The sequence below is a fragment of the Trachurus japonicus genome, chromosome 6 (genome assembly GCF_045865225.1).
Source record: "Trachurus japonicus isolate A0001 chromosome 6, Traja_1.0".
Classification (NCBI taxonomy): domain Eukaryota; kingdom Metazoa; phylum Chordata; class Actinopteri; order Carangiformes; family Carangidae; genus Trachurus; species Trachurus japonicus.
Genome location: NC_140912.1, coordinates 30,309,720 through 30,332,394, shown reverse-complemented (window position 1 = coordinate 30,332,394; position 22,675 = coordinate 30,309,720). Strand labels below are relative to the sequence as shown.

General features: G+C 47.4%; 1 protein-coding gene across 2 annotated transcripts in view; it reads left to right on the top strand.

Moving 5' to 3' along the window:
- ankrd27 (ankyrin repeat domain 27 (VPS9 domain)) overlaps positions 1-22,675 on the top strand; it is a 68,617-nt gene that overhangs the window by 23,649 nt on the left and 22,293 nt on the right. For both annotated transcript variants that reach the window (XM_085780182.1, XM_085780181.1), the window contains exons 10-21: positions 1,352-1,430; positions 2,251-2,383; positions 2,639-2,731; positions 3,496-3,617; positions 6,510-6,592; positions 8,638-8,753; positions 8,981-9,073; positions 11,035-11,232; positions 13,815-13,865; positions 15,751-15,867; positions 15,975-16,019; positions 17,456-17,575. In XM_085780182.1, coding sequence (XP_085636308.1) covers positions 1,352-1,430; positions 2,251-2,383; positions 2,639-2,731; positions 3,496-3,617; positions 6,510-6,592; positions 8,638-8,753; positions 8,981-9,073; positions 11,035-11,232; positions 13,815-13,865; positions 15,751-15,867; positions 15,975-16,019; positions 17,456-17,575 — 1,250 coding nt within the window. The remainder of the gene's footprint in view (positions 1-1,351; positions 1,431-2,250; positions 2,384-2,638; positions 2,732-3,495; positions 3,618-6,509; positions 6,593-8,637; positions 8,754-8,980; positions 9,074-11,034; positions 11,233-13,814; positions 13,866-15,750; positions 15,868-15,974; positions 16,020-17,455; positions 17,576-22,675) is intronic.

The window sequence follows — 22,675 nt, the reverse complement described above, 5'->3', positions numbered from 1 at the left end:
TCTCTCCTCTTCCTCCTCCTTATCTCCCTCTCCTCCTCCTCTTCTCCCTCCTCCCTCCTCCTTCTCCTCTCCCTCCTCCTTTCCTTCCTCCTCATCTTCCTCTATCCAACTCCTCCCCCTCCCACTCTCTCCCCTCCTTCCTCTCCTCTCCCTCCTCTTCCTCTTCTCATTCCTCTTCCTCTCTCCTCTTCTCCTTCTTCTTCCTCCTCTCTCCTCCCATCCCCCTCTCCCTGCTCCTCCTTCTCCTCCTCTTCCTCTCCCTCCTCCTTCTCCCTTTCTCCCTCCTCCTCCTCCCCCTCTCCTCTTCCCCCTTCCCCTATTCCTCCTCCTTCCTCCCCCCCTCTCTCCTCCTTCCTCTCCTCTCCTTCCCATCCTCCTCTTCCTCTCCCTCCTCCTCCTCACCATCCTCACCTTCTCCTATTCCTCCTCCTCTTCTCTCTCTCCTCTCTTCCCTCCTCCTCTCACTCCTCCTTTCCCTTCTCCCACTCTCTCTCCTCCTTCCTTTCCTTTCCTCTCCCTCCTCTTCCCCCTTCTCCTCCTCACTTCCTCCTTTTCTCCCTCCTCCCCCACTCTCCTCTTCTTCCTCCTCTTCCTCTCCCTCCTCTTCCCCTTCTCCTATTCCTCCTCCTCCCTTTCCTCTCTCCTCCCCCTCCTCCTTTCCTTCCTCTCTCCTCCTCCTCCTTCCTCTCTTCCCTCCTCCTCTCTCTCCTTCTCCTTCCTCCCCCCCCTCCCTTATCTCACTCTCTCCTCCTTCCTCTCCCTCCTCCTCCTCCTCCTCCTCCTCCTCCTCTTTCCTCCCCCTCTCCCTCCTCCTCCTCGTCTCTCTCTCCTCTCTCCCTCTCCTCCTCCTCCTCCTCCTTTTTCCCCCTTTTCTCTCCCTTCTCCCACTCTCCTTCCCTCCTCTCTCCTCCTCCTTCCTCTCTCCTCTCCTCTCTCTCTCCTCCTCCTGACCTCCTCCTCCTCCTCCTCCTCCTCCTCCTCCTCCTCCCCTCCTCCTCCTCCTGACCTCCTCCTGCTCCCTGTCCTCCTCCTCCTCCTCCTCCTCCTCCTCTCTCTCTCTCTCTAATCTCATCAGCTCCAGAACAGCGCTCCTCTGTTCCTCCAGTTTGTTTTGTAAATCCGTCTCAACAACCGGAGCGATCTGCTCCTAATTAATGTTTGTGAAGACGCCAATTTAGTCATTTGGTGTGTGGGCAGCGGAGGAGGGGGGGGGGGGGGGGGCGGGGGGGGGGGGGGGGGGGGGGGGGGGGGGGGGGGGGGGGGGGGGGGGCTGTCAGGTTGTCACGGTGACACAGCAGCGTTAAATACTATGTGTGTGTGTGTGTGTGTGTGTGTGTGTGTGTGTGTGCAGTCAGCATCGAGGCCGTGAGCGCAGACGACCTCCTGTCCGTCATCCTCTACCTGCTGGTGAAGACGGAAATCCCAAACTGGTGAGGCTGCTGTTGTTGTTTGTTTCTTTTTTTACCCAGTTGTCATGGAGACGAGACGAGTTTGTCCAATTAATTAATCAAATCACATGTTTGTGTGTCGACAACAATTTGATTTAAAAAATGAAGCCAAAGAGCAAAAACACACACAGACAGACACACAAAGTAAAATAAGTTGAACAAACTGAGGATTCTTCAAAATAAAGAAACTTTATGTAAAACAACATAAAACAAAAGATACAGATGTTTGTGTTAAAGCTCCTTCAAAATAAAGGTAGATCTTTGTGTTAAACTTCCTTCAAAATAAAGGTAGACGTTTGTGTTAAAGCTCCTTTCAAAATAAAAGTAGATGTTTGTGTTAAAGCTCCTTTAAAATAAAGGTAGATGTTTGTGTTAAAGCTCCTTCAAAATAAAGGTAGATGTTTGTGTTAAGGCTCCTTCAAAATAAAGGCAGATGTTTGTGTTAAAGCTCCTTCAAAATGAAGGTCGACGTTTGTGTTAAAGCTCCTTCAAAATAAAGGCAGACGTTTGTGTTAAAGCTCCTTCAAAATAAAGGTTGATGTTTGTGTTAAAGCTCCTTCAAAATAAAGGTAGATGTTTGTATTAAAGCTCCTTCAAAATAAAGGTAGATGTTTGTATTAAAGCTCCATACAGTATAAAGGTAGATGTTTGTATTAAAGCTCCATACAGTATAAAGGTAGATGTTTGTGTTAAAGCTCCATACAGTATAAAGGTAGATGTCCATGTGTAGTGTGATTATAAAGCAGCTCTAGGTTCTATATTAATACTGTGTAATTGACTTTGTGATGTCACAACGACACAGGATGGCCAACCTGAGCTACATCAGGAACTTCTGCTTCAGCCACTCGAGCAAAGACGAGCTGAGTTACTGTCTGAGCACCTTCGAGGCGGCGGTGGAGTACATCAACCTGGGGAAGCTGACGGACACACACCCTGTGAGACACACACACACACACACACACACACACACACACACATCTTTTTACATCCTAATGTTAAACTCTACCAGGTTTTCCCTCCATGTACATCATTTTCTGCTGTTGGACCTAATTATTTTCCTTTCTCTCGCTGGTTTTAATGTGTAATTTCACTTATTTATTATTAAATCAAGGTTATTTTGTTGTTTAATTCTGTGTAAATAAATATAAATAAGGTTTGATGATGATGATGGTGATGGTGGTTCCCCTCAGGGCTCCGGTGAGCTGAACGACAAGGCGCTGTTCAAGGAGAGGATGAGGTCGTTGTCCCAGAGCGCCGCCACGCCCATCAACTGTCTGTTTGAGGTGACGCACACACACGCACAGACTTCACTACACTGAAAACAACATGATTAAATATGTTTTAAAGTCCCCCTAAAGAGGCATTTTAAAATTTGTAAAAATGCTCTGCTATGGCTATTTTTGGATTAAAATTGCTTTCTGACAAAAAAGTCATTTAAAAAAGCTCCCAAAGAGGCTAAAAACACGTCTACTATTTCTCCCTCATTGAAAAATCCAGATTCTATGAATGTTCATGAGTATGCAAATGTGTCATGACTCGCGCCCGCCCACCGCCACCGCGTTGCTAAGTAACGGCAGTGCGCGTTAACGGGGCAGGAGAAACGGAGGAGCGAAGTCAAAACACGAGGTGTGCAACGGGGTTCAAACCCTGGTCTACTGCATTCAAGGTGGCGTCTAAACCTCTGGGCCACGGCAACTAATGATAACATGTTTGAACATCTAGCTGTGTAATATCACAGTGAACAACAAATGAGATGCAAAACAAATTCAACGGGATCGGTTGCTGGGGATTCTGACGTATTAATCCCGACTGAAAAACTGAATCCAACTTTTTCAGACTCTGGCTTTGAAACTGCATTTTCAAATCTAAAATGCTCAGTTGTGGCTGCATCAGCGACTTTGCTGCTGAAATGTCTTGTAGCAGAACCCAAACCCTACAGTGACATGTTGATAATGTCAAAAAGTCCATTTTTGGTTTAGGGTTAGGCTTTAAATAAGAGAACTGATGCTGATGGATCGTTTCCCGTGTGTGTGTGTGTGTGTTGCAGCACATAGCGAACGGCAGCGAGGCCGAGGTGGAGCGTCTGCTGAGCGAAGGAGAGAGCGACGAGGACGTGAGGATGTGTCACCCGCTCTGCTCCTGTGACCTCTGTGACCTGCAGCTGTCTGGGTCAGCACACACACACACACACACACACACACACACACACACACACACACACACACACACACAGGTTTACCGAACCGAACAGTAGCCACCGCTTCTCATCAGTCCGCCACTTATATTCTCTGACCACACAGCGAATATCAGGCTACGCATGCTCTTCCAGCAGCCAGAAAAAGAGAAATAACACCTTTTTATTTGCTACAGATAGTTATTTATTATTAAAAGGGCATTTCCAGTCGTAATCAATGTTTACCTCAGATATCAGGTCACTATGATCAGTTCATTTCATACCATCCAGATTCCCAACTGCAGCGTGTGGACGTTAACATTAGTTTTTGTCCAAGAATCTATTGTTTTTTCAATGTTCATTAATGGACTACATACTACAATTAAATTAAATCAAAAGTTGGACTTCTGCATTGTTCCTTTCCGGGTCAGAGAACACAACAGTAGAGGGACTCTGAGGCGTTTGTTCTCTGACCCGGGAAGGAACAATGCAGAAGTCCGACTTTTGATTTAATTGAATTATAAAGCGAATTTTAAAATTTAAATGATGGTTAAAAGGACGTTACTTGCGACCACAGAACAATTTAAAAATTAGTCCGGAGCCCATTAATGAACATATACAATATAAACGTCCACGCGCTGCAGTTGGGAGAATGGATGGGACGAAATGAACCGATCAAAGTGACCTGATATCTGAGGAAAACCTTGATTACCACTGGAAATGCCCTTTAACCAATCACCTTCCAGCAGCCAGAAAAAGAGAAATAACATTTCATTATTTCCTACAGATAGTTATTTATTATTAATTAGTACGGTAGGCATATCTATATTTTTCAAAGTCCGTGTTTCTAATTTGCCGCTGCATTGAGGGTAACATTAAATTACTTCTAGTTCTGTCTGTAGAGAGTAAGTGTGTTTCTGCCTTTATTATTATAAGTGACGTCCTCGGCCTCTAGTCACCCAGCGACCTGACTCAGGACCAGCTGCTCTGCCTTCGTCAGCTGCTGTAGGTTGAAATATCCACTGAATAAACTTTTACTTTGTTTAATATGTGGAATATGAATCAAACCAAAGTGAGGAGCCGTCACCAGATGGTTTCTACATTTCATTTTCAGCCGACTGCATTTAAATAAAATAAAATAAAACATTGACAACATTAAACCACTTCCTCAAAGGCTTTATAATATTAAAGGAAAGTGATGTTAAATTCAAAATGAAAAGACGACCGCATCTAAAACTCAGTCAGTGATTTTTATTACGGCCGCAGACGTGTTTCTGTTTTTTTCCCCCAGAAAATGTCTGTTTCCTGTTTTCTCCCTTGATGACGGCTTTTTACTAGACTGAACTGACTCAGATCAGAGTTGTGGGTTCGTACCCGTCTGGTCTCGGCCCTCTAAGAGGCTGAAACATGAAACTGAAGCTGGTTCCAGTTTTAGCTCCGACTTCTTCCTGTCTCTCGTCTTTACTCCAGATTCGTTTCCTCATTTTTTTACATTTTTGTCGTATCAGTTCCTCAAAACGGGAAACAAAACTTCTCACTTCAACACAAACACTCAGAGGGATTTTACACATTTGGCTCCTTTTATAAAATAACTGAACTGTACAATGACAAACAGCACAAGTTCTAATATCACTGACACTCGTCCTGCTACAGTAAGCACAAACTATGTGCTTTTAAAAAATATATTATACATTAATATTATATTATATTCTCTCATTGAGCTATTTTTTTCACCTACATCTGACCTAATTACTGATATCATTTGCCATCAGGTGGAGACGTAGTCAGAATGATCAGTTCCAAGTCAAAAGCTCAGATTGACACCCAGATACAAATAAATGTTTTAGGCTTTAATGGAAACAAGATCAGAAATGGCAGTTTGACTGGGTTCAATGACTCGTAACAGTGTGTAGCTGTTTAAGATTTACTGTTGGAGCTGAGCTGGAAATAACAAGATCAGATAAAAAAACACACAGTCCTGCCTAAATTCACCCAAAACAAAACAAAAAAAGAAAAAAGTTTTAAAGGAATAGTTCACATAAAAATGAAATTCAGTCATTATTGACTCCCCCTCATGCTGATGAATACTCCGGAGTAGTTTTTTATTCCTTAAAGTGCATCTGGAGACCCGGGAGGCCGGTTCCTAGTCCAGCCAAAACTTTATATGAGAGTCAACATAGCGCCCGACACAAAAATGTCCATAAAACTACACAAAAACTATTTAATATTCCTCCACACTGCTCGTCCACTGCAATCCAAGTGTCCTGAAGGGAGATAGTCCAGAGTTTACTGGAAAAGACGTCATTTAGGACATTTTTACAGCCTGTATTGAATTTGCCTGGTGTGCGCTCTCACGTATCCCTTCAGGACACTTGGATTGCAGTGGACGAGCAGTGTGGAGGAATATTAAATGGTTTTTGTGTAGTTTTATGGACGTTTTTGTATAGAGCACTATTACTCTCATATAAAGTTTTTGTTGGACTAGGAACCGGCCTCCCGGGTCTCCAGATGCACTTTGAGGCATAAAAAACTACTCTGGAGTATTCATCAGCATGAGGGGGAGTCAATAATGACTGAATTTCATTTTTTTGGTGAACTATTCCTTTAACCTCAATGCTCCAGAACGACTACGGAGGCCTGAAAGGGACAAGGGACAAGAGTCATGTTTGCATTGAAGTATGTGACATGACACTGAGAGAAGTGTGAGCAGAGTGAGAGACTTCACATCTCAGGTCTTTCCTCTGAGACCGGGACCGGGACCGGGTTCTGGTCCTGGTCCTGGTCCTGGTCCTGGTCCTGGTCCTGGTCCTGGTCCTGGTCCTGGTCCTGGTTCTGGTCCTGGTCTCGGTCTCTAAACGTGTCTGTGTGTTGTGGTTCTGGTCCTGCAGGCGTCTCAACGACCCGTCCATCGTCACGCCGTTCTCCAGAGACGACCGAGGCTACACACCGCTGCACGTCGCCGCCGTCTGTGGTGAGAGAGACAGAGAGAGAGAGAGACAGAGAGAGAGAGAGAGAGAGAGCTGTGTGTGTGTGATTGATGTGTTGACCAACCTGTGTGTGTGACTTTGACTTTATTTGTTTATTTAGTCGGGACAGTGCTTATTAACCGACAATGAGTGCATGAGTACTCACTGTAAATACACCGGATTTAGCTGCTGAATGACATCCGTAGCCTCCAAACAAAACAACAATTCGCATAAAAAGTCCATAAAGACTGAGGACTGATAGATAACCAAATACGTACATTTACATAACTGCAGGAGGATTGGACATGATTTGTTGAGTTATAAAAAACGTACAATTACACACATGCTCAGACTAGATATGGTAACTTTAACCAGACTGAGCTTGCTTACATGATTGCACCCTGACTACACTATTGCACACGCACCGACCATAGACATACAACTGCACATACAAAGACCCGGGTTAAACAAGTTTGTTTGTCTAATATCCAGTCTGTAAGTTGTGCTTTAAAGGTCCTAAATGCCAGACACTCTCTAATATTAATGGGTAATTTGTTCCATTCTAAACATCCATGGACTGATAACACGTTTTGAGAAAATGTTGTGTGTCTAAATTGTACCTCACAGTCCCCTCTTGTGGTAGCTCTGGTCCCTATCCTCCTTTCTGGTTGTTTTTTTTATACTCTTCCAGGGGCGGTGGGTACAGAGTTTAGAGTTTAGAGTTTATTTATTTAGCACACAAATTTCAAAAAGTTTTTAGCCGCGGTAGCAGCCCTAGCCTCCCGGCTCCACCGTGTTGGGACACAAATTTCAATGCTGCAAGGAGGGAACGAAGCCGGTTGGCTTGTACATAAGTTCCACCCCTATAACAAATTACAGCAAGACAAATTTCAAAAAAAGAGATAAAGTGCATACATACTCAATGTTATATGAGCAAAATGAACAGAAATTAGAAAAAAAATAAAGAGATAAAGTGCAAAGTGATTCGGTAACAAATAGAGACAATAGAGATAAGGTACAAAAAATTAACTAATTAAACTCATAAAGAGACAAAGTAAGGATGTGGGATATGGAGAGAGCGAAAGAGAGAGAGGAAAGAGCGGGAAATTCAAGAGAAGTTGATATGTATTTTTAGCTGCTTTTTAAAAAGTGAATAAGAAGAAATGGATCTTAATGAAGGAGGTATAGTCCATTCCAAAACATAGGACCTCTATAGAGGGGAAGAGGAGGAGGAGGAGAGGGGGACAGGAGGAGGAGGAGAGAGGAAGAGGAGGAGGAAGGAAAGGAGGAGGGAGAGGAGAGGAAGGAGGAGAGAGAGTGGGAGAAGGGAGAGGAAAGGGGGAGAGAGGAGGAGGAGGACAGGAGGAGGAGGAAGGAGGAGGAGGGAAGGAGAGTGGGAGAAGGGAGAGGAAAGGGGGAGAGAGGAGGAGGAGGAGGGAAGGAGAGTGGGAGAAGGGAGAGGAAAGGGGGAGAGAGGAGGAGGAGGAGGGAAGGAGAGTGGGAGAAGGGAGAGGAAAGGGGGAGAGAGGAGGAGGAGGAGGGAAGGAGAGTGGGAGAAGGGAGAGGAAAGGGGGAGAGAGGAGGAGGAGGATGGAGAGGAAGGAGGAGAGAGGAAGAGGAATGAAAAGAGGAAGAGGAGGGAGAGGAGAGGAAGGAGGGGAAAGAGAGGGAGGAGGGGGAGAAGAAAGAGGAGGAAGGAAAGGAGGGAGAGGAGGAGAGAGGAAGAGGAGGGGGAAGGAAAGGAGGAGGGAGAGGAGAGAGCAAGGAAAGGAGAGGAAGAAGGAGAGAGGAGATATATATATATATATATACAGGCCGTTTAGAGATTTATAGATCGCACATACATGTTTAAAATACTTGAGATTTTAACAACAAATTGTTGAAACTAAAAAAATGATATTTTACCAGGATGTTGCAGTGATGATACGTGTGTGTGTGTGTGTGTGTGTGTGTGTGTGTGTGTGTGTGTGTGTGTGTGTGTGTGTGTGTGTGTGTGTGTGTGTGTGTGTGTGTGTGTGTGTGTGTGTGTGTGTGTGTGTGTGTGTGTCAGGCCAGGCCCAGCTGATCGACCTGCTGGTGTGTAAAGGAGCGCCGGTCAACGCCACAGATTACCACGCCCTCACGCCGCTGCACCTGGCCTGTCAGCGCGGATACCAGGGCGTCACGGTCGGTGAACACACACACACACACACACACACACACACACACACACACACACACACACACACACACACACACACACACACACACACACACACACACATACACTTACACACACTTACACACACACTCAGAGTACACACACACTTAACATACACACACACAGAGCCAGTTGCATTGTGGGTAGTGTAGTCTGTGTGGTGGTGACGAGGCTGCGTGTCGTCGTCCTCCAGCTGCTGCTGCTGCACTACAAGGCCAACACCGACGCTCAGGACAACAACGGCAACACACCGCTGCACCTGGCCTGCATGTACGGACACGAGGACGTGAGTCACACACACACACACACACACACACACACACACACACACACACACACACTCATTCACCAAGACACATTCGACTCATCGTTGAATCTTGTTGTTTTTCCATCGTTGATTCATGATTCATTTATGTATTTTTCCGCTCCGGAGAAAAGAGTTAAAACACCTGAATAAACAGATGTAATTTGTTTGGCGTAAGTTAAAGGGATAGTTCAACATTTTGGCAAATTGGCTCATTGCCATAATCCCTATAGTCATAGCAGTTGGTTCGTTACCTTTAATTGTCGGTGCAAGCTATTTTTAGAACGGCGGAGCAGAGCCGTGAGCTGCTCAGAGCTACGCTACGGAGGCTCATGGGATTTCTTGGTTTCCCTCATCAAACTCATCAAATACACAATCCAACAACTCCACAACGCTCTGGTGGACAAGTTGTGACCTGCACATTCACCACGCTATGAGATAATAACACAACGTTACCAGACAGAGTTGTTTTAGAGGTAAATGCAGAGACTGTTGATGAAAAACTGTCCCTGAAGGCAACGTGCATCAGCGGTTTTGCATGAATTTCCCTCTAAAACAACTCTGTGTGGTAACGTTGTGTTATTATCTCATAGTGTGGTGAATGTGCAGGTCACAACTTGTCCACCAGAGCGTTGTGGAGTTGTTGGATTGTGTATTTGATGAGTTTGATGAGGGAAACCAAGAAATCCCATGAGCCTCTGTAGTGTAGCTCTGAGCAGCTCACGGCTCTGCTCCGCCGTTCTAAAAAATAGCTTGCACCGACAATTAAAGGATTAAACCAACCTACTGCCATGACTATAGGGATTATGGCAATGGGCCAATTTGCCAAAAATGTTGAACTATCCCTTTAACAACAACAGGCCATTCTCCATCCATCTTTCTCCTGATCTCAGTCATTAGACTCGTGTGCACGACATCACACAAAAACAAATCGTCAACCATCCCAAATATTAGATTAGATTAGATTAGAAAACTTTATTGATCCCCAAGGGGAAACTGCTTTGCCACGCAATAAAAACACAAACATCCACTTAACAAACATTTCCATACCATTGCACAAAACTTATCAACATGATTGGATACTTCATACAACAGAGTAGCTGCTCAGAGCAAGTGATTTAAATTGATATTAATATAGGAAAGGATAAATAAATAAATATAAGAAAATATACACCTCCAGAAGATTAAAAAACAACAACAACAACAACAACAACAACAGACAGCCGCTATTTGTGGTTAAAATATCTGACTGCTGCAGGAACAAAGGAGCGTCTGAGTGGTTCAGTAGAACACCGAGGCAACACTAACCGCTCACTGAACGAGCTTTTAAGATCCCTAAATATATTGTGGAGTGGGTGGTTATCATAGAGAAGGACTGTTTTCAACTTGGTCCTTGTTCTCTTCTCCACTATTACCTCAAGCTTGTCTGGGTTAAAACCAATCACTGAGCCAGCCCTCTTGATTATTTTATTAATCCTGTTCTTGTCGTCAATAGGTATACTGCCTCCCCAGCACAGAACAGCATAAAATAAAACACTAGCCAGGATGCCCTGGTAGAAGATAGCAGCCTTGGGCTAATGTCAAAGGATCTAAGTTTCCTTAGAAAGAAAAGCCTGGACTGAGCCTTCTTTACAAGGACCCCAGTGTTTTCCTTCCAGTTGAGCTTATTGTCCAAATGGACACCAAGATATTTGTAGGACTCCACAATTTCTATTCTCTGATTATTAATTGTCACTGGGACAGCCTCCTCTTTTTTCTTTCTAAAATCGATAATTAGCTCTTTTGTTTTACCCACATTCAGCTGTAAAAAATTTGTATCGCACCATTTCGCAAAAGAAATGGTGCGATACGATGATTTATAAAAAAAAACTCCCGGTGTGTGTGTGTGTGTGTGTGTGTGTGTGTGTGTTGTGCGTGTGTGTGTGTGTGTGTTGTGCGTCCAGTGTGTGAAGGCTCTGGTCTACTACGACGTGCAGTCGTGTCGTCTGGACCTGCAGAACGATAAGGGCGACACGGCGCTGCACATGGCGGCGCGGTGGGGCTACGAGGGAATCATCACCGTGCTGCTGGAGAACGGAGCCGCCACGGAGATCAGCAACAAGAGGCAGGAGAGCAGCACGCAGTGTGCACTCAACTCCAAGGTACACACTCAGAGACACACACACACACACACACACACACACACACACACACACACACACACAGAGACACACACACACACTCAGAGAGACACTCACACACACAGAGCAGCACGCAGTGTGCACTCAACTCCAAGGTACACACTCAGAGACACACACACAGAGAGAGACACACACAGATAGACACACACACACACACACACACACACACTCAGAGAGACACTCACACACACAGAGCAGCATGCAGTGTGCACTCAACTCCAAGGTACACACTCAGAGACACACACAGGGAGAAACACACACACAGAGACACACTCAGTACGTTTACATGACACTTGAAAAAACCGAATTATTGCCTTAATCCGACTATAACTGGAGAACTGAAGTGCATGTAAACACCTTAGTCCGACTGAACTCCGATTAAGACACCCAGATAATGCGATTGGAATTCGATTTTCTCCGTCATGTATACATCTCAGTCGGAGTATAACTGGACAATGCATGTGCGCATGCTCCACAACAGTAAGAGACGGCACCAAGTGGAGCAGAGAAGCCGCCTGAACCCGGCAAAGTAAAGAAAAAAAAACCCAACGTCAGCGCAGATTCAATGCATTTCACACAGCGCGACCAGCAAGAGTGTTTGTATCCTATTCTCCGGCCCAGTCTGGCGCGTCTGGTCGGGAACTGCAGTTGAGAATTTATTATTAAGCTGTTGTTTTATATTCAGTTTTTTACCAGGTGACAGAAAAGTCAACAGGACAGGCGGCGTATTAACCCGCTGAAGCAACAGGTGACGCCGCATGCGGGGGCGGACCCCGTCAGTTATTCGGTTTTCTCAGTTGCATGTAAATTGAGACAAGGACAGAAGTCCGACTTGACGCCAAAATCGAATTTTGAGCAAAGCTCGATTAAGCTCTGCATGAAAACGTACTGACTGAGACACACACACACAACAAGCTGCTCCACCGGCCGCTGTCTATCTATCAATCAGTGAGTCAATCAACACTGTTTAGTTAACAACTGATTTGACTGTAAAGACTTGAAGCGTCTGTGACGTCACACGCTGCTGTTTTAGTTCTATGAGCAACTGAAACAACACACACTCCTCCTCCTCCTTTTCCTCCTCATGCTCCTCCTCTTCCTCCATCTTCTTTTCCTCCCCTTCTTATTCCTCCTCCTCTCCCTCCTCCTTTTCTTTCTTCTTCTTTTCTTCCTTCACCTTTTCCTTCTCTTCCTCCTCCTCCTTTTCTTCCTCCTTTTTCTCCTCCTCCTTTTCTTTCTCTTCCTCTTCCTCCTCCTCCTCCTTTTCCACTTCCTCCACCTTTTCTTCCTCCTCCTCTTCCTCCATCTTCTTTTCCTCCCCTTCTTATTCCTCCTTTTCAACCTCTCCCTCCTCTACCTTCTCCTCTCCCTCCTACTTTTCTTTCTTTCTTCTTCTTTTCTTCCTTCACCTTTTTCTTCTCTCCATCCTCCTTTTCTTTCTCCTTTTTCTCATCCTCCTTTTCTTTCTCTTCCTCTTCCTCCTCCTCCTTTTCCACTTCCTCCACCTTTTGTTCTTTCTTCTCCTTTTCAACCTTTCTCCTTTACCTCCTCCTCCTTTTCTTCTTCCTCGTCTTTCTCCTCCTGTTCCTCCTCTTCCTCCATTGTCTTTTCTTCCCCCTTCTTATTCCTCCTCCTCTTTTTCTTCTTCCTCCTCCTTTTCCTTCACCTTTTCCTTCTCTTCCTCCTCCTCCTCCTTTTCTTCCAACTCTTCCTCCCCTTCTTCTTCGTCCTTTTCTCCTCCTCTTCTTTCTCTTCCTCCTCCACTTATTTCCTCCTCCTCCTTTTCTTCCTCTTCCTCCTTTTCTTCTTCCTCCTCCTTTTCAACCTTTTCCTCCTTTACCTCCTCCTCTCCCTCCTCCTTTTCTTCATCCTCCTTTCCCTCTCATACTCCTCCTTTTCTTTCTCCTTTTCTTCCTTCGCCCATTTCTTCTCCTCCTCCTTTTCTTCCTCCTCTTCTTCTTCCTCCTTTTCTTCTTCTTCCTCCTCCTTTTCAACCTCTTTCTCCTCTTCCTCCTCCTTTTCTTCTTCTTCCTCTTCCTCCTCCTGCTCCTCCTCTTTCTCCTTTTCTTCTTCCTCCTCTTTCTCCTCTTCCTCCTCCTTTTCTTCTTCTTCCTCTTCCTCCTCCTGCTCCTCCTCTTTCTCCTTTTCTTCTTCCTCCTCTTTCTCCTCTTCCTCCGCCTCTTCCTCCATCTCCTCTTCCTCTTCCTCCTCTCCGTCTCTCTGTGAGTCCTGAGCTCAGCTGATCCGTTGCTGTTTCCAGGAACTGAAGGTGTTAGAGACGTCACTGATCCTGTGTGTGTGTGTGTGTGTGTGTGTGTGTGTGTGTGTGTGTGTGTGTGTGTGTGTGTGTGTGTGTGTGTGTGTTTGTGTGTGTGTGTGTGTGTGTGTGTGTGTGTGTGTGTGTTTCTGTGTGTGTGTGTGTGTGTGTGTGTGTGTTTCTGTGTGTGTGTGTGTGTGTGTGTGTGTGTGTGTGTGTGTTTCTGTGTGTGTGTGTGTGTGTGTGTGTGTGTGTGTGTGTGTGTGTGTGTGTTTCTCTCCTACAGATCCTCATGTTGTTGCAGTCGACCCAGAGCGGCCGCCAGCGCAGAGTCGACGTGAGTCTGACCTGTGAACCTGAAGAGGTCAAAGGTCACAGGATCCAAAACCTCACACACACACATAGAAACACACACACACACGTCAGAGATTTCTGCTTCGTCCTCTCATTCAGTGAGAATAAATGTACGGGAGCCTGGAAGGAAAGAGATTCATTATTCTGGAGAAAACAGAGAGAGAGAGTCTGTGTCTGAAATCACTCACTACCGTCTCTATAGTGGCCGATGGTCACTGAGCAAGTAATATATCCCATAATGCATTGCGGTCACACATCGTGGTTATGACTGCGTTGATCTGCAACATTTTAATGATGCAACATAAAAACATGATGAACTGTGGTGGAGTCGAGTCTGGACGTGTTTCATCATCTCACCAGGGAGTCAGGGTTATATGAGTAGAACTCACTGTGTAGAGGGGAGGGGGAGGAGAGAGTTCAGACTCAGTCATAGAGAAAGAAAAACTTATTTTATTATTATTTTATCATTTTACTGTTACAGAGTTACTTCTGTTTGTGATTAGACTTGTTTAATAGAGAGCCGAAGCGGAAGCAGGAAGTAACGGCCCCATGGGTCCTCAACTCGGAAAAAGGCTCCATGTAAATGAACGGGAGTCAAAGTTTTATTTCGTGATCCGATTGAATTGTGTCATGAGAAAAAAATATGTCCTCTACCTGTTTAAAACGTCACGTTTCATGCCGAGAAATCAGCAGTTTATTGTAAAACGGCAACAGAAGAATGTATTTTGTGTGAAGACGCTCTAGGACTACAGATCTGTGTCCCACAGAAAATACGTCACCAACTGACACGGGAAAGGGCGGCATGTGGTCGCCATGGTGACGTCACCTACGCGACTCTTTCTGGTTACGGACTCTTCTGAATTTTATTTTACAATAGTTTTATAACAAACTGCTGATTTCTCTTCATGAAACGTGATGTTTTAAACAGGTAGAGGACATATTTTTTTCTCATGACACAATTCAATCGGATCACGAAATAAAACTTGGACGCCCGTTCATTTACATGGAGACCTTTTCCGAGTTGAGGTCCCATGGGGCCGTTACTTCCTGCTTCCACCATGGCACTCTATAATCTAAGACCCAATTCCAATCCGACCCCTCACGGACTCACTGACTTAGAGGCGCGTTCACGGGAAGTCCGTGAGTGTGTGCTGTGGGCTGTTCCGTTGTCAGATCATCAAGTCAGTGAATGAGCCCTTACTGCCCCCTTACCGTAAGTCAGCACCGATGCTGACTTTGGTAGGGGAATTACCCACAGTTCATAGCGGTGTGAAGTCAAACCATAACACATGGGATGCCGTCGGAACGCAAGTGTTAAAAAAAAAAAGAAATTAACCCAAGTAGTCAGAGAGAGCTCCGCCAGTCTCTTTATTGTTAATGGACAGGAGCCAAAAAAAGGGAATTTGATTTTGATTATTGATGATGATTTGATCAGATCTGATCCAGGAATATTTTGTTTTGAGTCCGCCTCCCTCGCACACCCTATGCGTATTGAAAGTACAGTAAATTTATCGGTCCAAGGGCGGAGTTAAAAACATTTTGTTGTCAAGGTAACGTGTCGTGAGAGTGTGTAAGTGCTGTTCCATTCATGTTTACAGCATCTGGACCCTCACAGACTCTCACACTCTGTCACTTAGAGCTGACGTCACTTTAGTCAGTGAGGGTTCAGGGCCTGAGGCTTTAGGGGGCGGATTGGAATTGGGGGTAAGATTTACTCTTCCTCCTCCTCCTCCTCTTCCCCCTCCTCTTCCTCTTCCTCCTCCCCCTCCTCCTCCTCTTCCTCTTCCTCCTCCCCCTCCTCCTCCTCTTCCTCCTCCTCCTCCTCCCTCCTCCTCCTCCTCCTCCTCCTCCTCCTCCTCCTCCTCCAGTCTCCCAGTCGCTCCCCTCTGGCCTCTGACTGCAGCAGCCGTCGCTCCTCCGTCTCCAGCACCTCCTCTCTGGGCTCCGAGGCCAAACCGGAGGAGCAACGGGTCCGACACAGAGAGGTAACTATGGGATATTACGGGACCCACCACGGGTATTATGGGATATACAGTATAGGAACGGCTGTTTCCACGGCGACTGACGACATGCATGCTTGTGTGACTGACAGGTGGAGAAGCTGCTGCGAGCCGTCGCCGATGGTGACGTGGAGATGGTGAGAAGACGAACAGCAGCAAACACAGAGAAGAGAGAGTTACAGAAAACTGATGTGTGTGTGTGTGTCCTCCTCTCCTTCTCTCCTTCCTCCTCCTCCTCCTCCTCCTCCTCCTCCTCTTCTCTCCTCCTCTTCCTCCTCCTCCTCCTCCTCCTCTTTTTCTTCTTCTTCCTCCTCCTCCTCTTCCTCTTTTTCTTCTTCTTCCTCCTTCCTCTTCCTCCTCTCCTTCTTCCTCCTCCTCCTCCTCTTCTCTCCTCCTCTTCCTCCTCCTCCTCTTCCTCTTTTTCTTCTTCTTCCTCCTTCCTCTACCTCCTCCTCCCCCTCCTCTTCCTCCTCCTCTCTCTTTCCCCTCCTCCTCCCTCTCCTTCTCCTCCTCCTCCTCTTTTTCTTCTTCTTCCTCCTTCCTCTACCTCCTCCTCCTCTCTCGTCCTCCTCCTCCTCCTCCTCTCTCTTCCCCCTCCTCCTCCTCCTCCTCTTCCTCTTTTTCTTCTTCTTCCGCCTCCTCCTCCTCTCCTTCTTCCTCCTCCTCTTCCCCCTCCCTCCTCCTGCTCCTCCTCTTCCTCTTCCTCCTCTTCCTCCTCCTCTCCTTCTTCCTCCTCCTCTTCCTCTCCTTCTTCCTTCCTCCTCCTCCTCTCTCTTCCCCCTCCTCCTCCTCTTCCTCCTCCTCCTCTTCCTCTTTTTCTTCTTCTTCCTCCTTCCTCTACCTCCTCCTCTCCCTTCTCCTCCTCCTCCTCCTCCTCTTCCTCCTCTTCCTCCTCCTCCTCCTCCTCCTCTTCCTCCTCCTCCTGCTCCTCCTCCTCCTCCTCCCTCTCCTCCTCCTCGTCTTCTCTCCTCCTCCTCTCTCCTCCTCTCCTTCTTCCTCCTCCTCTTCCCCCTCCCTCCTCCTGCTCCTCTTCTCTCCTCCTCCTCCTCCTCCTCCTCTTCCTCTTTTTCTTCTTCTTCCTCCTTCCTCTACCTCCTCCTCCCCCTCCTCTTCCCTCTCTTCCTCCTCCTCCTCTTCCTCTTTTTCTTCTTCTTCCTCCTTCCTCTACCTCCTCCTCCCCCTCCTCTTCCTTCTCCTCTTCCTTCTCTCTCCACCCCTTTCTTCTTCCTCTTCCCTCTCTTCCTCCTCCTCCTCTTCCTCTTTTTCTTCTTCTTCCTCCTTCCTCTACCTCCTCCTCCCCCTCCTCTTCCCTCTCTTCCTCCTCCTCCTCTTCCTCTTTTTCTTCTTCTTCCTCCTTCCTCTACCTCCTCCTCCCCCTCCTCTTCCTTCTCCTCTTCCCTCTCTCTCCACCCCTTCCTTCTTCCTCTTCCTCTCCTCCTCCTCCTCCTCCTCCTCCTCCCTCTCCCTCTCCTCCTCTTCCTCCTCCTCCTCCCTCCTCCTCCTCTTCCTCTTCCTCTTCCTCCTCCTCCTCCTCTTCCTCCTCCTCCTCCTCCTGTGTGTGTATGTGTTTCAGGTGCGTTACCTGTTGGAGTGGATGGACGAGGAAGAGGAGGATGATGAAGGAGAGGTCCGGTCGGAGGTTCTGCTCTGCCACCCGCTGTGCCAGTGTTCGAACTGCGCTCCGACACAGAAGGTCTGACCAATGAAATCTTAAAGGGATAGTAGCATTTTTTTAAAGTGGGGTTGTATGATCTACAAATAGCCCCTAAGTACTTTAATTGCAGTAGAAGACTCTCTGCACTCCTCCCGTTAGCAACGCCAGCCCATAATAGCCCTGCTCAGAGATTTACAACATACAGTGTTGTGAACAGACCCAAAGAAACGGCCTATTTTCACGGCCTAAAAGAGGTTTTACCTGAAAAAAAATACACAGTTCCATTGTTCGCTATAATATAATTTTTTCCAGCCCCTCAAAGTTCAGGAAAAACACAGTTTTTATTTGGACCTAACCAACTCACGTATCCCTCCGCCCAGGGTTAGCGCCCCCCGATCAGCAGTTGGTTAGGTCCAAATAAAAACTGTGTTTTTCCTGCACTTTGAGGGGCTGGAAAAAATTATATTATAGCAAACAATGGAACTGTGTATTTTTTTTCAGGTAAAACCTCTTTTAGGCCGTGAAAATAGGCCGTTTCTTTGGGTCTGTTCACAACACTGTATGTTGTAAATCTCTGGGCAGGGCTATGGGCTGGCGTTGCTAACGGGAGGAGTGCAGAGAGTCTTCCTGCAATTAAAGTACTTAGGGGCTATTTGTAGATCATACAACCCCACTTTAAAAAAAATGCTACTATCCCTTTAACATCTGTCCTCAGACGGCCAATCAGAAGAGAAGAGGAAGAGGCTCTGAGTCTTTCTCCTCTGATTGGCTGACTGTTTTCTACTAAGTGATCCAATAAAAAAATAGAGCAGATTTCAGAATAAAACACTCACTCACTCAAGTATATTAGTAGACAAGTTTAATACAAACATCTACCTTTATTTTGAAGGAGGTTTAACAAAAACATCTACCTTTATTTTGAAGGAGCTTTAACAGGAACATCTACCTTTATTTTGAAGGAGCTTTAGTACAAACATCTACCTTTATTTTGAAGGAGCTTTAACACGAAACACCTACCTTTATTATTTGAAGGAGCCTTACCTGTCTTCCTCCTTCGCAGTCCTCCAAGCTGTCCGTCCTATCATGATCCGGCGCTCTGGGCGTGAACAGCTGTAACGTGGACGGCTTCTCTCCCGCTCCCCCCCACGTGGGCGGCGCTGGCAACGGGCCACGCGGCGCTGGCGGCCGCTGCTTCAATATCCGCCACGGCGCCAACGTCAACGGCCGCACGCAACCAGAGCGCCACGCCGCTGCACCTGCCCAGGCCACCAGAACAAAGCCCACGAGCATGGTGTACGGAGACACTCCTTTATTCATATCATATCATGCTTTTCACTGTACACAGACGTTGGTGCTCCTCCTCTTTCTCCTCCTTTTCATTTTCCTCCTCCACACCTCCTCCTCTTCTTCCTCCTTTCCTTCTCCTCTTCCTCTTTCTCCCTACGCTTCCTCTTCCGCCTCCTTTTTCTCCATCTAATCTCACTTTTCCTTCTCCTCCTTTTTCCCTCTTTTCTTCTTTCTCCCTCCGTCCTCCTTCCTTTCTTCTTCCAATTCCACCCTTCTTCTTTTTATACCTCCTTTTTTCTTCTAACTCTCCTCCTCCTCCTCTTCCTCCACCTTTTCTTCTCTTCTTCTTCCCCCTCTTCTTCGCTCTTTCTCCTTTTCCTTCTCCTCCCTCTTTCTCCTCCTCCTTCCCTTCCTCTTCCTCCTTCACCTCCTCTTCCTCCTCCTCTTCCTTCCTCCTCCCAAGTTCAAACTCCATACTCCCATTTCTTCTCCTCTTCCTTCCCTCCTCCCCCACTTTCTCTTTCCTCCCTCCACACTTCCTCCTCTCTATCTTCCTCCTTTTCTTCTCCACTTCCTCTCTTTCTCCTTCGCGCGTCGGTCGGTCGGCGCAGAGCCTCCTCCTTCTTCCTCCTTCCCTCCTTTTCCTTTCCTCCTCTTTCCTCTTTCTCCTTCTCTCCTTTCTTCTTCCTCCTCCTCTTTCTCCTCCTCCACATCTCTTTCCTCCTACCTTTCCACTTTCTTCTCCTCCTCTATCTCTTCAATCCTTTGTCCTTTGCCTCCTCTTCTTTTTATTCTCTTCCTCCTCTTCTTCATCTCCTATCGCCTCCTCTTCTCTCCTCCTCCACCTCCTCTTACCTACTTTCTCCTTACACCTCCTTCTCCTCCTCCTCTTCCAATTCCTTCCTCTTTCTCCTCCTCCTCTTTCTTCTTCTCCGTACGTTTCCTCTCCTCCTCCTCGTTCCTAACTAAGCTCCCTTCCTCTTTCTCCTCCTCCCCTTTCTCTTCTTCCTGCTGCACTTCCTCTTCCCCCCGCTTTCATCCTTCTCCTCTTCATCCTCTTACTCCCCTCCTCCTCACTCCTCTTCTTCCTCCCCTTACTCCCCTTCTTTCCTATTCCTTTCTCTTCCCATCCATTCTCATCTCCTTCCTCCTCCTCCTCCCCTTCCCGTTCCTTCTCTTCCACTCTTCCTTCTCTTTCTCCTTCTCCCTTCTCCTTCGCCTCTCATTCCTCCTCCTCTTCCAACTCCTTTCCTCCTTTCCCTCCTCCTCCTAGGTTTCCTCTTCCTTCCAACTTCTTCCTCCTCTTCTTCCCTCTTCCCTCACTCCTCTGTTTCAAAACTGAGTTGGCAGTGACTCAGCAGCTCCTCCGGGTGGCCGAGAGAGGCAGCGCACGGAAAACTTATGAATGGTGTGGTGTGTGTGCGCGTGTGTGCGTGTGTGTGTGTGTGGTGTGTGTGTGTGTGTGTGTGTGTTAGGTGTGCGGTTCCTGCTGGAGTATTATACTGAGTTGCTGTGACTCAGCAGCTCCAACGATGGGCCATAAGGCAGCGGCACGAAACTTATGATGGTGTGTGTGTTGTGCCGTGTGTGCGTATTGTTGTGTGTGTGGTGGTGGTGTTGTGTGTGTAGGGTGCGTTCCTCGGAGTGCAACGCACAAGCAGAACAAGAAGATCACTATGGCAAACACGCCTCTGAATCAACAGCCTGTCTCGTCTGTGGCAAACCTGGAGAAGAGACGTCACCACGCTGGCTGCAGGTAACACACACACACACTCCTCCTCTTCCTCTCGTTCTCCCTCCTCCACTTTCCTCCTCCTCATATCCTTTTCCTTCCTCTTCTTCCTCCTTCTCCCCTCCCCATTTCTTCATTATCCGCCTCCTCCCTCCTTCCTCATCACCCCATTCCTCCATTCACTACCTTTATCTCTCTCTCTCCACTCCACCTCTCCTCATCTTCTGTCCTCTTTCTCCTCCACTCCACTTTTCTTCCTTCCTGATCTTCCTTCTTATTTCCCACTTTCTTTCCTCCTCTTCCTCTTCTTCCTCCCCCACCTCCCAACCTCCTTCACCACCTCCCCCCACTCCTCCCTTCTCCCCTCTTCCTCCATCTCCCCATTACTTCTTTCCTCCTTTCCTTCTCCACTTTCCTCCCTCCTCACTCCTTTCCTTCCTCCTCCTCCTCTTTACTTACCTCTTTTCGTCCTCCACTTTCCTCCACCTCCTCCCTCTTCCACTTTCTTCCTTCTCCCCTTTCTTTTCCCTTCTCCTCCTCCTTTCCTTCCTCCTTCCATTTTCCTCCTCCTCCTCTTCCTCTTTCTTCACAATCCACTTTCTTACTCCTCCTTTTCTTCCTCCTCTTCCTCTTTCTCCTCTCTCCCCACTTTCCTCCTCCTTTTAGTTTCCGTCCTTTTCCCCTTTCTTCTTTCTCCACCTCAACCTTTCATTCCTACCTCTTCCTCTTCGTCCTCCTCCTTCTCTACCTCTCTCTCCCTCCTTCCAATTTTCTTTCTTCCCTCCTCTTCCTCCTTCTTCACCCTCCTCTTCTGAGTCTCCTCCTCCACTTTCCTCCACTTCTCCTCCTCCTCATTTTCTTTCTCTTCCTCCTCCTTTCCCTTCCTCCTCTTTTCCTCTTTCTCCTCCTTCACTTTCCTCCTCCTACTTCCTTCTTTCTCCTTCCACCCTTCTCTTCTTTCTCCTCCTCCACTTCTCCTCCCCCTCCTCTTCCTCCAGTTGCTCCATTCCTCCTCCTTTTCCTCCTTCCTTCCCCTCCTTCCTCCTCTTCCTCCTTCCTCCCCTCCTCTTCCTCCTTCCTCCTCCTCTCCCATTCTCCTTCCTCTCCTCTTCCTCTCTCCCTCCCTCCTTCTTTCCCCATTCCTCCTATCTTCCCCCTCCTCCATTCCTCTTCCTCCCAGTACCCTCCTTCCTTCCCCATCCCGACTTTCTCCTACATTCCTCCCCTTCCACTCTCTGCCTTACTCATTCGGCCCCTTTCGTCTTTCTCCGACTCCTCCTTCCCTTCCATCGTTCTTCTCCTCCCCTTTCCTGCACCACCGCCCCGTTCCTCCACCTCCTTCTCCTCCTCCTCCCAATTTTTCCTCCCTATCTTCATCCTTCTTCTTTCCTCCAATTTCCTTACCGCCCTCGTTCTCCTCCCTTCCACGTTCTTTCCTTACTCATCCACACGTTCCCATTTCCTTCCCTTCCCCCCGTTTCCTCCCTCCAATCCTTCTCCCCTCGTTCTCCCCTTCATCTTTCCCCTTCTCCCACCCTTTCTTCTTTCTCCTCCTTCACTTTCCGCCCTTCCCTATGTACAGAAGAAAAGAATTCCTCCTCCTTCCTCCTCTCTTCGCCTTCACCCCCCTTCCCCCTTCCCTCCTCTCCTTCTGCATCCATACCCTCTCTCCCTCCTTCCCTCCTCCTCCCTTTCCTCGTTCTCCTTCTCCACTCTCCCCTCCATTTCCTTCCATCCCTCCTCCTCTTACCCCTTTCTCGGCACCTCAACTTTCTTCCTCGCCTCCTCCCTCTTCCTCCCCTCCTCCCCCCCTTTCCTTTCCCTACCTCCTCTCCTCATCCTTTCCGTCCTTCCATTTCTCCTCCCCTCCTCCTTCCCCCTCCATCACCTCCTTCCCCCTTCCTCCCTTCATTTCCTCCTACCATTTTCCTACTCTTCCTCCTCCTCCCCTTCCCTTCCCTTCCTCCTTCCCTTTCCCTCTTCCTCTTCATTCCTCCTTCTCCTCCTGTCCTTCCCCTCGCTCTTGTCCTCCTCCTTCCTCCCCTCTCCCTCCCCTCCTCATCCCTCTCCTTCCTCCTCCCCCCCTTCCTCTTCCTCTCCTTCCCCTCCCTCCTCCTCCC